Source organism: Dromiciops gliroides, chromosome 3, assembly GCF_019393635.1.
Source record: "Dromiciops gliroides isolate mDroGli1 chromosome 3, mDroGli1.pri, whole genome shotgun sequence".
In the NCBI taxonomy this organism is placed as follows: domain Eukaryota; kingdom Metazoa; phylum Chordata; class Mammalia; order Microbiotheria; family Microbiotheriidae; genus Dromiciops; species Dromiciops gliroides.
The window spans coordinates 443,718,602-443,730,659 of record NC_057863.1 but is presented as its reverse complement, the minus strand read 5'-3'; the positions used below and the strand labels follow the sequence as shown (position 1 = coordinate 443,730,659).

The window sequence follows — 12,058 nt, the reverse complement described above, 5'->3', positions numbered from 1 at the left end:
GCTGTGTGATGCCCTGAGCAAGTCACTTAACCCTGTTTGCCTCAGTTTCCTCATCTGTAAAATGAGCTGGAGAAAATGACAAAACACTGGTATCTTTGTCAAGAAAACCCCAAATGGGGTCGGGAAGAGTCAGACACGACTGAACAGCAAGACTTACCTCATAGGACTATTGGGAGAAAATTTAAATTTAGCAAATGGGAGTCTCTTTAACCTTTCACCCATTAGGTAAGAGGATGGAGAATATGCATTACTAGATGCCCTCCCACTCTCTTTTCATTTTTTTTTTGCACCTCATTGTAACTTGGGCTCAGCCTTTAGACACTTGCATATTTGTTAGTCTCATTCCTCCCATTTCAGACAGTAGAGTATGTTTGAGCCCCCTGGTTTCTCAGCAAATGCTCTCAGTCACATGTATTAAGTGGTTCCTATGTGCCAGGCACTGTGCCCCTCTGTCTCTTTTCCCTTCTGCTTTCGGTCAGACCCCCTTCCCAGATCTACCAGGCTTTCCTTTACTTTCTGGGTAGCCGCGTTTGAAAGAGCCAGGTGTCTGTAGCCAGGTAATGTGAGTCTGAATCTAGACTCTTCCTTTTACTACCTGTATGACCTGGGACAGGACACTATTTCTCTAGGTCTGTTTCCTCATTGTTAAAATAATGAAAGGATTGGATTAGATGGTTTCCAAGGTCCTGTCACTGCAAATCTAATGATCCCTTCAGTACTGCCTTCCACTCATTTTCTCTCTCCCCTCCCCTTTATTTATTCCTCCTTCTCTCCTCCCCATCCCGTTTCCTCCTTCTTCTTTTCTCCTCCTCCTTCCCTCCTCTCCGTCCTCTCTTTTTTATTCTTCCCCCTAGCCCCCGCCGCCTGCTTCCTCCTCCCCTTTCCCTATTATCTACCCCTCCTCTTCCCTGTTTTCTTTCCCGCTAAGTGCTTAATTTCTATTTTCTTCTCTTTGCTTCCCGTTTTCTCCTCTCCAACCCAGTTTCTCCTTCGACAAACCCCTCCCCATATTTTCTCCCCTTCCCTTTCTCTTTTCCTCCTCCCCCTGATCTCTTGCCTCTTGTTTCTTTCCTCTTCGTGGCCCCTTAAGTGTTTCCTCCCTTCACGTTTTCTCTCTTCCCCCCATTTATTTTGTCCATTTCTCCTTTCTCCCCAACCCCTCGGGTTTCTCCCCTCCTCTTCCTTTCGGGGGTTCTCCCCCTCGCCCCTCCCCCTGCCGTCCCCAATGGGCGGGGCTCGCTGGTGGAACGCGGCGGTTGCCTAGGGAACGAGGCAGCCTTGGAAGGGGGTGCTCAGTGTTTCTCTGGCTGGGCTCGGAGAGCAGGGCGGGGGACACTGTCTGTGGGTCAGTCGGTCATTTCTTCTCTTGAGTGGGCGGCACTTTGGCGACTGGAGAGAGGACGATGAGCAGGTAAGAGGAGCCGAGGAGCCGGGATCCCCTCTCCCCTCGCCCTCTTTATCCCCTCTTGTTGACTCTGCTGCTTATCCCTCAACCTTCTCTTCCCCTCGCTGTAGGTACGGGCCTCGATGTTCCGGGGCTTCCAGGACGGTGCTTTCTAAGGTAAGAGGGAAGCCGAAGCAGGGGGTCGCTTTTTACACCCTTCCCTGCCCCCGTAGCCCTACCCCCAACCTTACTCTGGTGATAATCAAGTGAGAGAAAAAAAAAAAAAGACCAATCCAGTTTCACAAGCATTTATGAAGTGCCTTCTGTTTGCTAGGCGTCCCGCTCCGTGGGTCGCACCTAGAAGCATCAGGCAAAGATAGAGGGCACTGCCTGCCCTCCACCCCGTCAGCTCCCACCTCCTTTTAACTCATGAAAAAGCTTTGGGCTGGAAGTCATCGGGCTGGAGCTTTGCTCCCTCAGAGTCTGTGCTAGGGCCTCTCTTCGTGTCTTTCTGGGTCTCAGTGTCCCCATCTGTAAAGTGAAAGGGCTTGGGACTATGGTCTCCAAGGCCCCTTCCATCACTAATAAACTCTGGTTCTATAACACCGACGTTCTACATTCTTGAAAGCTGCAGCCTTCTATCCACACCGACCATTCCATCGGTAAGTTAGTAGTGATGATCACTCACACCAGTATAGAGATTCAGGGCTGGAAGTGACCTATTTCCCTTTGAGATAGGTCCCCACAGAGGAAACTGAGTCTCAGAGGTTAAGTGTCTTGCCTAAATTCCATAAATCCAAATTGTGTGAATCCAAATCTGATAGTCTCTTCCAAAAATAGATCATTATCAATGTTGTAGAATACACCACAGTGACTGGACGTTGTCTCTTTTGTCTTTAACTACATCATTTTCTCCTGTTTAGACTGTAAACTATTTCCAATAACACTTGATAGACTGGTGAATCCAAATTATTTTGCAGGACTGGAGTAAATCTTGTACCCAAATAATACTACAGAGGATGTGGGTGTTTGGCTATGCAAACTAATCTGTACCCCTTAAACTCTAGTCCTCGTAGGCTTTATTATTGGTGGTGGTGATGATGGTGGTTTGTGTTTATCAGCAATTGGGATCAGATTTCTGTTTTCTTTTGAATGAATTTAGAGGATTCTTCCTAGCAGCAAAATTAGTGCTTGCTTTTTTAGAATGATGTTTTGTTTTCTATGTATACTCACAATAGCCAACTATATCGTCCAACCAAGTGCCTAGTATGAGTGGACTATATGAAAACGTGGGGGGAATTTCCCCATCCTGGTTTTCCCTAATCTATTCATTTTCTCCTTCTTAGTTCAATTAAACTTTCGCTTTGGGGCATGCGCAAAAATTCCATGAACTCAGATGCCCAGAGAATTGAGGTCTTCTGACTAATCTAATTTTCTGGCTAATCGAGAGTTGACCAGAAGACCATTTTTTATCTTCTACCCTTATTGTAAATTCATCTAACTGTTCTTGTCTTAGAGTAGAACATCATGAATATAACTGATTTTTAAAAATTTTAGCATTTTGAAGTATCTGAATCATTTTGAATGTTATGATAATAATGAAGCACTTGTTAAGTTAACTCCTGTTTGCCAGGCTCTGTGTTAGGAGCTGGGGACACAAAATCAGAAAATGGAACAATCTTTGCTCCCAAGCAGTTCACATTCCATCAAGGCAGACAACATTTACATACATAATTACATGCTGACTTAAGTATCTGCAGAATAAATACAAGGGAGTTATGGAGAAGGTGCAATTAGGTGGTATACTGGATGAGTACTAGACCTGGAGTCAGGAAGACCTGGATTCAAATATGGCCTCAGCCACTTACTAGTTTTGTGACCCTGGGCAAGTCATTTAACCTTGTTTTGCTTCAGTTTCTCATCCGCAAAATGAACTGGAGAAAGAAATGGGAAACTACTCCATTATCTTTGCCAAGAAAATCCCAACGGGGGTCATGAAGAGTAACTGGACATGACTAAAAAATGACTAAACAACTACAAAACTTAGGGAGAAAGGGCACTAACATTTGAGGGAGGATCAGGAAAGCTTCATACAGAAAGAGATAGTTGAGCTGTCTTGAAAGTGAGGGATTCTACAAGATAGAAGTGAGGATGAAGGGAGTAGATTTCAGGCATGGAGAGGCCAGTGGAAAGGCATGGGGATGTGGGAGATGGATCACCATATGTAAGGAAAAACCAGTTTGACTAGCCCATAGAGATCACCAAAAGCAATAATGTATAATGAGGTTGGAAAGATATTGAGGCCAAGCCATAAAGGGTTTTTAAAAGGCAAGCAGAATGGAAAGTATTGGACCTACTTCAAAGACATACCCTGGATTCATCCTTATAATACAGAGGTAAACTTTGGTTCTGAAAAGTCTGTGCATTAAAAACATATCTTTGGTGGGTCCTCTCAACCCCAAGAGGTTTCAAGTAGTCTGTGAACTATTTGTTTACCCTCAGAGAACCAGCCTAGCTAAGATCAAAGGAACTGATCACCAAAAAGGTGACTATTAATTGTTGTTAATTCTTTTTTTTTAAGTATAGCAACTCATGAAACTGTTCACTAAGGTATGGAGGAGTTGCAGTCTTTTTAATAGAGAGTACGCACAACAGTTATATTCAACTCTTTTGAAATATTGAATCCTATGATATAGCATTGGAGATGGAAGAGACTGAAATCTGTGTGTCCCAAGATCAGACATTCTTTAGAAATTGCTTTAAAATACAAGTCCCTGCTACAACTTGTTTCTTTGTGTTTGGCTTTCAGCTAAAAATTTAATGTCCTCATTTTTTTCTTAAAGCATAGGTTAATTAAGGTTTTACTATATATACAACAGGATGATTTACAGAGCCCAGGTTGAAAGGACAGGCAGTTTTGTTTTGTTTGGTTTGGTTTTGGTTTTGGTTTTGGTTTGGGGTTTGTTTTTTTTTTTTGAGGGGCAATGGGGGTTAAGTGACTTGCCCAGGGTCACACAGCTAGTAAGTGTCAAGTGTCTGAGGCCGGATTTGAACTCAGATACTCCTGAATCCAGGGCCGGTGCTTTATCCGGTGCTTTATCCACTGCGCCACCTAGCCGCCCCCCCAGGTTGAAAGGAGCTGCAGCAACTATTGTCCATTCTGAACCAGAGCCCCTTTCCTAACCTACTTGACAAATGATCATATGCTTGAAGACTTCTACTGAAGGTGAACACCTTCATTTCCTCTAGAGACAACCCATTCCACATTTGGCTAGCTTTAATTGTTAGTTGATTCTTAAGATGAAATCAGTCTCTCTGTAGTTTCCATTTGCTTATATTTGGGTCTTCTAGGAGCAAGTAGAATCAATTTAATCCCTCTTTCATGTGATAGCCCTTTTAGATAATCAGGTATCTTGTTTCCCCCAAATATTCTCTTCTCCAGGCTAAATACTCCCAGTGCCTTCAATCTACCCTCATCTGGCATGACCGTGAGGCCCTTCATCCTGATTACCCTCTGGATGCTAAAATTATCAATACTGACATATAATAAATCCACAAAGATCATCAGCATTTCTATATATAATCCCAACAAAGTCCTGGAAGAAGAGTTCATCAGAGATAACCCATTTAAAATAACCATAAAAAATGTTTTATACAGAGATAGTATTTTAATACCTGGGAGTATACTTGCCAAGACAAACCCAGGAACTATATGAACATAATTATAAAACACATTTTATACGAATAAGGTAGGATTTAAATAATTGATGAAATATTAATTGTACATGAGTGGGTCAAGACAATATAATCAAAATGAGTATTCTATCTTTACAAATCAACTTATTTGGTGCCAGTACAATTAAACTACCAAAAATATTTTATTGAGCTAGAAAAATAACAAAATTCATTTGGAAAAACAAAAGGGCAAGAATATAAGAGAAATCAGTATATTATATGGAATATTGATATAATCATTAATATTATAGTAACATTATAATAATTACAATAACAATAATATATATGAAGGAGTTTTAGTAGTTCCAGATCTTAAACTGTATTGTAAGGTAGTAATTATCAAAACTATATGGTACGGGGGCAGCTAGGTGGCGCAGTGGATAGAGCATTGGCCCTGAAGTCAGGAGTACCTGAGTTCAAATCCGGCCTCAGACACTTAACACTTACTAGCTGTGTGACCCTGGGCAAGTCACTTAACCCCAATTGCCTCACTAAAAAAAACCAAAAAAACCAAAAAACCTATATGGTACGGGGGCAGCTAGGTGGCACAGTGGATAAAGCACCAGCCCTGGATTCAGGAGTACCTGAGTTCAGATCTGGCCTAAGACACTTGACACTTACTAGCTAAGTGACCCTGGGCAAGTCACTTAACTCCAATTGCCTTACCGAAAAAAAAAAAAAACCAAAAACTATATGGTACTGGCTAAGAAATAGAATGGTGGCTCAGTGGAGTAGAGTAGATATATAACACACAGTAGTAAATGATTACAGTAACCTTGTGTTTGATAATGTAAAGATCTAAGTAGGATAACAACTCACTATTTGGTAAAAAAAACAATTGCTGGGAAAACTGGAAAGCAGTCTGGCAGAAACTAAGTATAAACTAATATCTTACACCATTTACCAAGATAAGGTCAAAATGAATATAAATAAGAAAAGCATAGGACATATTACCTATCAGATTTATGGCTAGGAGAATTTATGAATAAACAAGAGATAGAGAACATTGTGGGATATAAAATGGATAATTTTGACCTCATTAAATTAAAACAAAGTTTTTATACATATAGAACCAATGTAGCCAATTTGAGAAGGAAATAAGAAAATTGGGGGGGGGCAGATTATAGACAGGTTTTCAGATGAAGGCCTCATATCCCAAATATGTCAAGAACTGAATCAAATTTGTAAGAATGAGTCATTCCTAACTGATAAGTGATCAAAAGATATGAATAGGAAGTTTTTGGAAGAAGAAATCAAAGCTAAATATAAGCATATAAAAATGCTCTAAACCATTATTGATTAGAGAAATGCACAGCAAATTAAAACTGATATACACCTATGATATTGGCTAAAATGACAAAAAGGGGAAATGACAAATGTTGGAGGGGATGTTCAAAAGTTGGGACACTAAAATACTGTTGGTGGAATTGTAAACTGATCCAATCATTTTAGGGAGAAATTTTGAATTATGCCCAAAGAGTTAAAAAATAACTCTGTATATCCTTTGACCCAGCAATACCACTAGTAGATATGTTATCAGGTAAAAAGGAAAAGAATCTATAAGTTCTAAAATACTTATAGCAGATCTCTTTATGATAGCAAAGAAATGGAAATTGAAGGGATGCTCATCGATTGGGGAATGGCTGAATAAGTTGTAGTATATGATTGTGATGGAATATATTTTACTTCAAGAAATTATAATCAGGTTGATTTTAGAAAAATATGGAAAGGCTTGTATGAAATAGCAGAACCAAGAGAACATTGTATACAGTAACAGCAATATTGTTTGAAGAGTAACTGTGAATGACTAAGCTATTCTGAGTAGTATATTCAAATCAACTATGAAAGACATAAATCTTTCATAAGGAAAATGTTATTCACATCCAGAGAGAACTGATATATGTGAATATATTTTGTAGGGTGCCACATATATCTATATCAAATATTGGCCCTCTATAATGTGGGGTTAGGAGGGAAGAAGTGAGACATGTTAAATGTAACATGTTAAATGTTAAATGTAACAACAACCAAAAAACAAATAAAATAAATATTTATTAAATTATCAATGCCCTTCCAAAATGTGACACTCAGAAATGAACATAATATTCCCAAGTGGCATAGTGGAAAGATAGACAAATATATAGATAAAGCATTTTTAAAGTGATTCTATGTCAGACTCTCTGTTCAACTCTGGAGATGGAAATGTCAGAAAGCAAGACAATTCCTGCCCTGAAGAATATTATCTTCTTCTTTTTTTTTTAATTTTAAAAATTTTTTGCAGGGCAATGAGGGTTAAGTGACTTGCTCAGGGTCACACAGCTAGTAAGTATCAAGTGTCTGAGGCCAGATTTGAACTCAGGTCCTCCCGAATCCAGGGCCAGTGCTTTATACACTGTACCACCTAGCTGCCCCCAAAAGGATGTTACTTTCTAATGGGGGAAATTACAGTGGGACAGGACATGAAGGAAATAATTTGGAGCTGGTGGCTGGGCACTGAGTTGAGAGCAGGGTCCAGGCTTTGTAATTAGAGGAACTGGATTACAATCCCAGCTCTAATATTTCCTCCCCAAATCACTTTGGACAATTTTTTTTTTAACATTGGAGATCTCATCCATAACAGTACATTAGACTAGAACCCCTCCCAGATATAGTCTGACCAGGCCAGAGTAGGGGGTGATTCCAACCAACTTCCTGGATATTTTGATTTTCTTGTTAGCATTTTAAATTTTATTTGGGTTATTTTGTTTTAATAATAAGGACAGTTGACATTTACATGCTACTTTAAGGTTTGCAAAGTGCTTTACATATGTTATTATCTCATTTGAACTTCACAATTCTGTGAGCTAGGTCCTACCTTGTAACGATTGGAATAACGCCACCTCCTCTACAGTAAGTATCCAGCAGGTGGCGTTATTCCAATCGTTACAACCTGCATCACCCCATTACAGATAAGGAAATAGGAGCTCCAAAACCCGTGGAGATTCCACAGCGTATCTTTCAGAATTTTAGCACCATTTTTCTTTCTTTTGAACATAGGTTTTTTCTTTGTCTCATCTCCAACCCTGCTATGGCAAGCCAGGGCATTTTGCCATTTTACAAAAAAAGCCTAGACTGATGAGGGCCCTTATAAAGGTATATGTGTCCACTTGTTGCATTATAGGTGAATGGTCTGCACTCCGTGATGAGGAGCTTTAAAGACTGACAGACACTTACCTCAGCTATCTCTTAGTAAAGGAGATCACCCTCTAATTATACAGACTGCCTGACCCCAACAGTGAAGAAGATTTTGTGTACAACCCAACCATCTGTTCAAACAATGGAAGACTGAACCTCAAGACAATATCTGTTCTGCCTTAGTGTACCTCAACTCGAGGGACCCCATAGAGCATAACACTGATTGCCAGCCTGAGCCTTCTACAAGTTCAGTTTTAGGAAGGCAAGACTCTACAGTCATGTGCAAATCACTAGGCACAAATTAAAATGAAATTACAAAATAAGCTTTATGATTTTTTATAACTTTAAAAATTTTTAAAGATGCAATAGATCTTTTGCTTTGGTCACTTATTTTACACAAGTTGGCATTGAGTCTGCAAGACATTAACTTGCTGTAACTCTTTATTATGAAACCACCCTTTTACACTAATGGGTACCAAAGCTTACCTTTGATGAACAATCCATTTTTTCAAGTCTAGTCTTGATTATAGTCCTTATGTTTTCTCTTCTTTCATTTGATTTTTTATTTGTCCCTTCTGTGATTTCATCATCTGAGCTGCATTTAGGAGAGAGCAGATGATTAAGGGGTGTCTTTATCAACCCTTCCTCTATGACAGAAAGATATTTCATTTCTGAATATGACTTATGAGATTCTTGTCAATACTTCTAATAGGTAAGATGGGCAGGTCTGGAATGAAGAGAGTGGCTTATTTTGACTAATAATCTAATAACCTCTATCTGGAAGAAAAGCATATTAACTGGGGAGGTTTTTTGTTCACTTATGTTCTAGCTTTGTGACCTTGAATACAGGCCCCAGGCTCTCTCTAGGGTCAAGAGTTTAAAGCCTTATAGAATAAATTATATATAGTAGTTGGTTTGAGATCTACAGATGAATACAAGGACCAAAGAAAGGCCAAGTAGAAAACAGACATAAACCCTTTTCCACATGGACAACCTTTCAGATGCTTGAAGAAAGCTCTCTTGTCTCTGAAGAATCTACTCCAGTCTGAACATCCTTGCTTCTTTTAACTGAACCTCATGACTCATGGTCCCGAGTTTCTTCTCCATCTTGATCACCCTCTAGACAAACACCAGCTTCTCCCTGGCATTATATGGCACACAGAATTGAACCCCTGATGCTCCAGGTCAGAGTAAAGCAGGCCTACAGTTATCCCTCCCATGTGGGTGTTAGGGGTGTGGTGCCCCCTCAATCTGGAAAATCAACGTAAAATCTTTTGGCCCTCCTTTTGTACCAGAGAAGAAGTCTGAATTTTTTTCTTTTTCTTTTTCGGGGTGTTTATAGTATTAAAAGATAAAATATGTTGATATTATACAATACTATACATATATTTTATGCCTTTATGAGTTTCTAAACGTTTTTTGTCATATGCTGGCCTTTGGGTGTTGTCTGTGACATCCTCCAAAACTCCCATAAAATTCCTATTTAATGTCTTATGCTGACCTGCGAAATATTGAGACCGCAATGGGGAAAATCATGATATAGAAGGGATAACAGCATTATTTCCCTTTGGACTGTTTGTCTCTCTTAATGAAGTTTGATGTGGGGTCAGCTTTTTGGGTTCTAGTCATACTGTTGACTCGTTGAGTTTGTGGTCTCCTAAAATCCCTAGATCTTTATCACACAAACTATTTCATCTTCTGCTTGTGACATTGTTGTTATTGTTTTTGAACCCAAGCGTAGGACTTCACATTTATCTCTGTTAATTTTCATCTTTTCAGCCTTGACATTTATTGTTGAATAAATAATCTTTTTTTAAATTCTTGAAAGTTAGCTATCCATTCAGGTTGTTGAAGAGCCATGATGGCTTAGTCTAGCATATCAGATACCTTCAAAGAAAGCAATTTCAAGTTGAATTCATGGGTTCTGTCTGGAACCCAGCCATAAAGGGCCTTCTTTTCCTTGAGGAAGAGAAATAGGTCGGCTGATGGGGAAGTGAAACAGGTTAGAAGTGAGAAGCCAGATGTACTTACTCAACAGAACAACAATGAATTCTATAAACAGATTTCATAAGATTAAAGCCTCAGATTTAGAGTTGGAAGGAAACTTAAAGGTCATCTGGTCCTAACCTCACCTTTTATAAACAACAAAACTGAGGCCCAGGGAGTAAAGTGATTTTTTTTTTTTACCCAGGCCTGCTATGTTTCATTTCCCACCTGACGGCTTCTGATGCTGTCGTGACTCAGCTGCCCTCTCACCCTGAACCTTCCCGTGGCACCTTGGATCTTCTTACCTGACAATATCCTTCTGCCATTCCAGCCCCCTCCTCCCGATGGTCAGTTCTTTTTGAGACCTCCATTTTAGGGACCGTGGCTTCATTCCCCATCCTGGCCCTGCTTTTGACTATAAGAACTTTGCCACTATGGCTTCGTAGCCTCCCTCTCCCTTTTGTCTATTTTCTTCTCCCATTAAAATGTGAGCTCCTTGAAGGGACTGTCTCTTTGCTTCCATTTGTATCCTAGATACTCAGCATAGTTTGTGGCATATAGTAAGTGCTTAATAAATGCTTGGTACCTACCTACCTTGCCCAAGGCCACACAAGGTAATAAGTAGTAGAGTCAAGATTTGAACTCAGGTCTTGTGACTCCCAAGTCTGGTCCTTTTTTCTATTGTTCCACATTTCTCACACAATAAAATCTGGCATTCTAAATAGTTGGTAGACATATACTGTTCTGAAGGCCCCCTATGAAGGATAAGGAATGAGTTTCTTAAACTTCTATTATAGCAGCAGAAATAACCAGCAGTTTTTATAGGAAATCTGTCTCCAGGTGATCTTGATATTTTCTTCAAAAGCAAACAAAAATAAATGAGCTTCTCTACTAGTTGTCTATAGCACACAATCCAGGATTTAATATGTTGATCTAAATTGTTTTCTAGTAGAATGTAAGCTCTTTGAGGGACCATCTTACATTTTTATTTCTATCCCCAGCCTGACATATTGTTCTTTGTCCTTCATTCTGGAAGAGGATCATGACAGATTATCATGACCTGCAATGCATTGGATTTAAGTGAGGGAGGACTGTGCAAAGTCACCAGCCTCACTCTCTACTCTGGAGCCACCTGGGTCCAGTGGCAAGATATACATCAGGACTTCTGGAGACGGCCCTGGATGTTTGAGGCAATTGGGTTTAAGTAACTTTTGGTGGGGGGGCAGAGCAATGAGCCTTAAGTGACTTGCCCAAGGTCACACAGCTAGTAAGTGTCAAGTGTCTGAGTTCAGATTTGAACTCAGGTCCTCCTGAATCCAGGGCCAGCGCTTTATCCACTGTACCACCTAGCTGCCCCCTGGGTTTAAGTAACTTTCCCAGGGTCACACAGCTAGTATCAAGTCAACTGTCTGAGGCCAGATTTGAACTCAGGTCCTCTTGACTCCAGGGCCAGTGCTCTATCCACTATGCAATCAGCTGCCTACCTAGCATAGAATAAGTACTTAATAAATACCTATTGGTTAATGGTTCTTTATGTTATATATGTGAAGCTTATTTTGCCCAACTAAACTCTGAGGCCCCTCAGGACAATGACTGTACCTTTTATATCCTGTATATCTCCCAAGCCCACCCCCAATGTACAAAACAGTGCTGGGCATTGGTACTTAATAAATACTCATTAAATTTAATTAATTAAGGAGAATCAAATTTAATTTTAGTGATGTTTAATACTAAATTCTTATCAATCACTAATATTTTAGAAAGAGTATTCCAGATATA

At 39.8% G+C, this 12,058-nt stretch overlaps 1 protein-coding gene across 3 annotated transcripts in view; it reads left to right on the top strand.

Moving 5' to 3' along the window:
- The first annotated feature begins 848 nt into the window (after window positions 1–848).
- The window catches only part of ERICH2 (glutamate rich 2), an 86,915-nt gene continuing 75,705 nt past the window's right edge, over window positions 849–12,058 (top strand). For all 3 annotated transcript variants that reach the window (XM_043993135.1, XM_043993133.1, XM_043993134.1), the window contains exons 1-2: window positions 849–1,411; window positions 1,516–1,561. In XM_043993135.1, coding sequence (XP_043849070.1) covers window positions 1,404–1,411; window positions 1,516–1,561 — 54 coding nt within the window. In that variant the 5' untranslated portion in view covers window positions 849–1,403. The remainder of the gene's footprint in view (window positions 1,412–1,515; window positions 1,562–12,058) is intronic.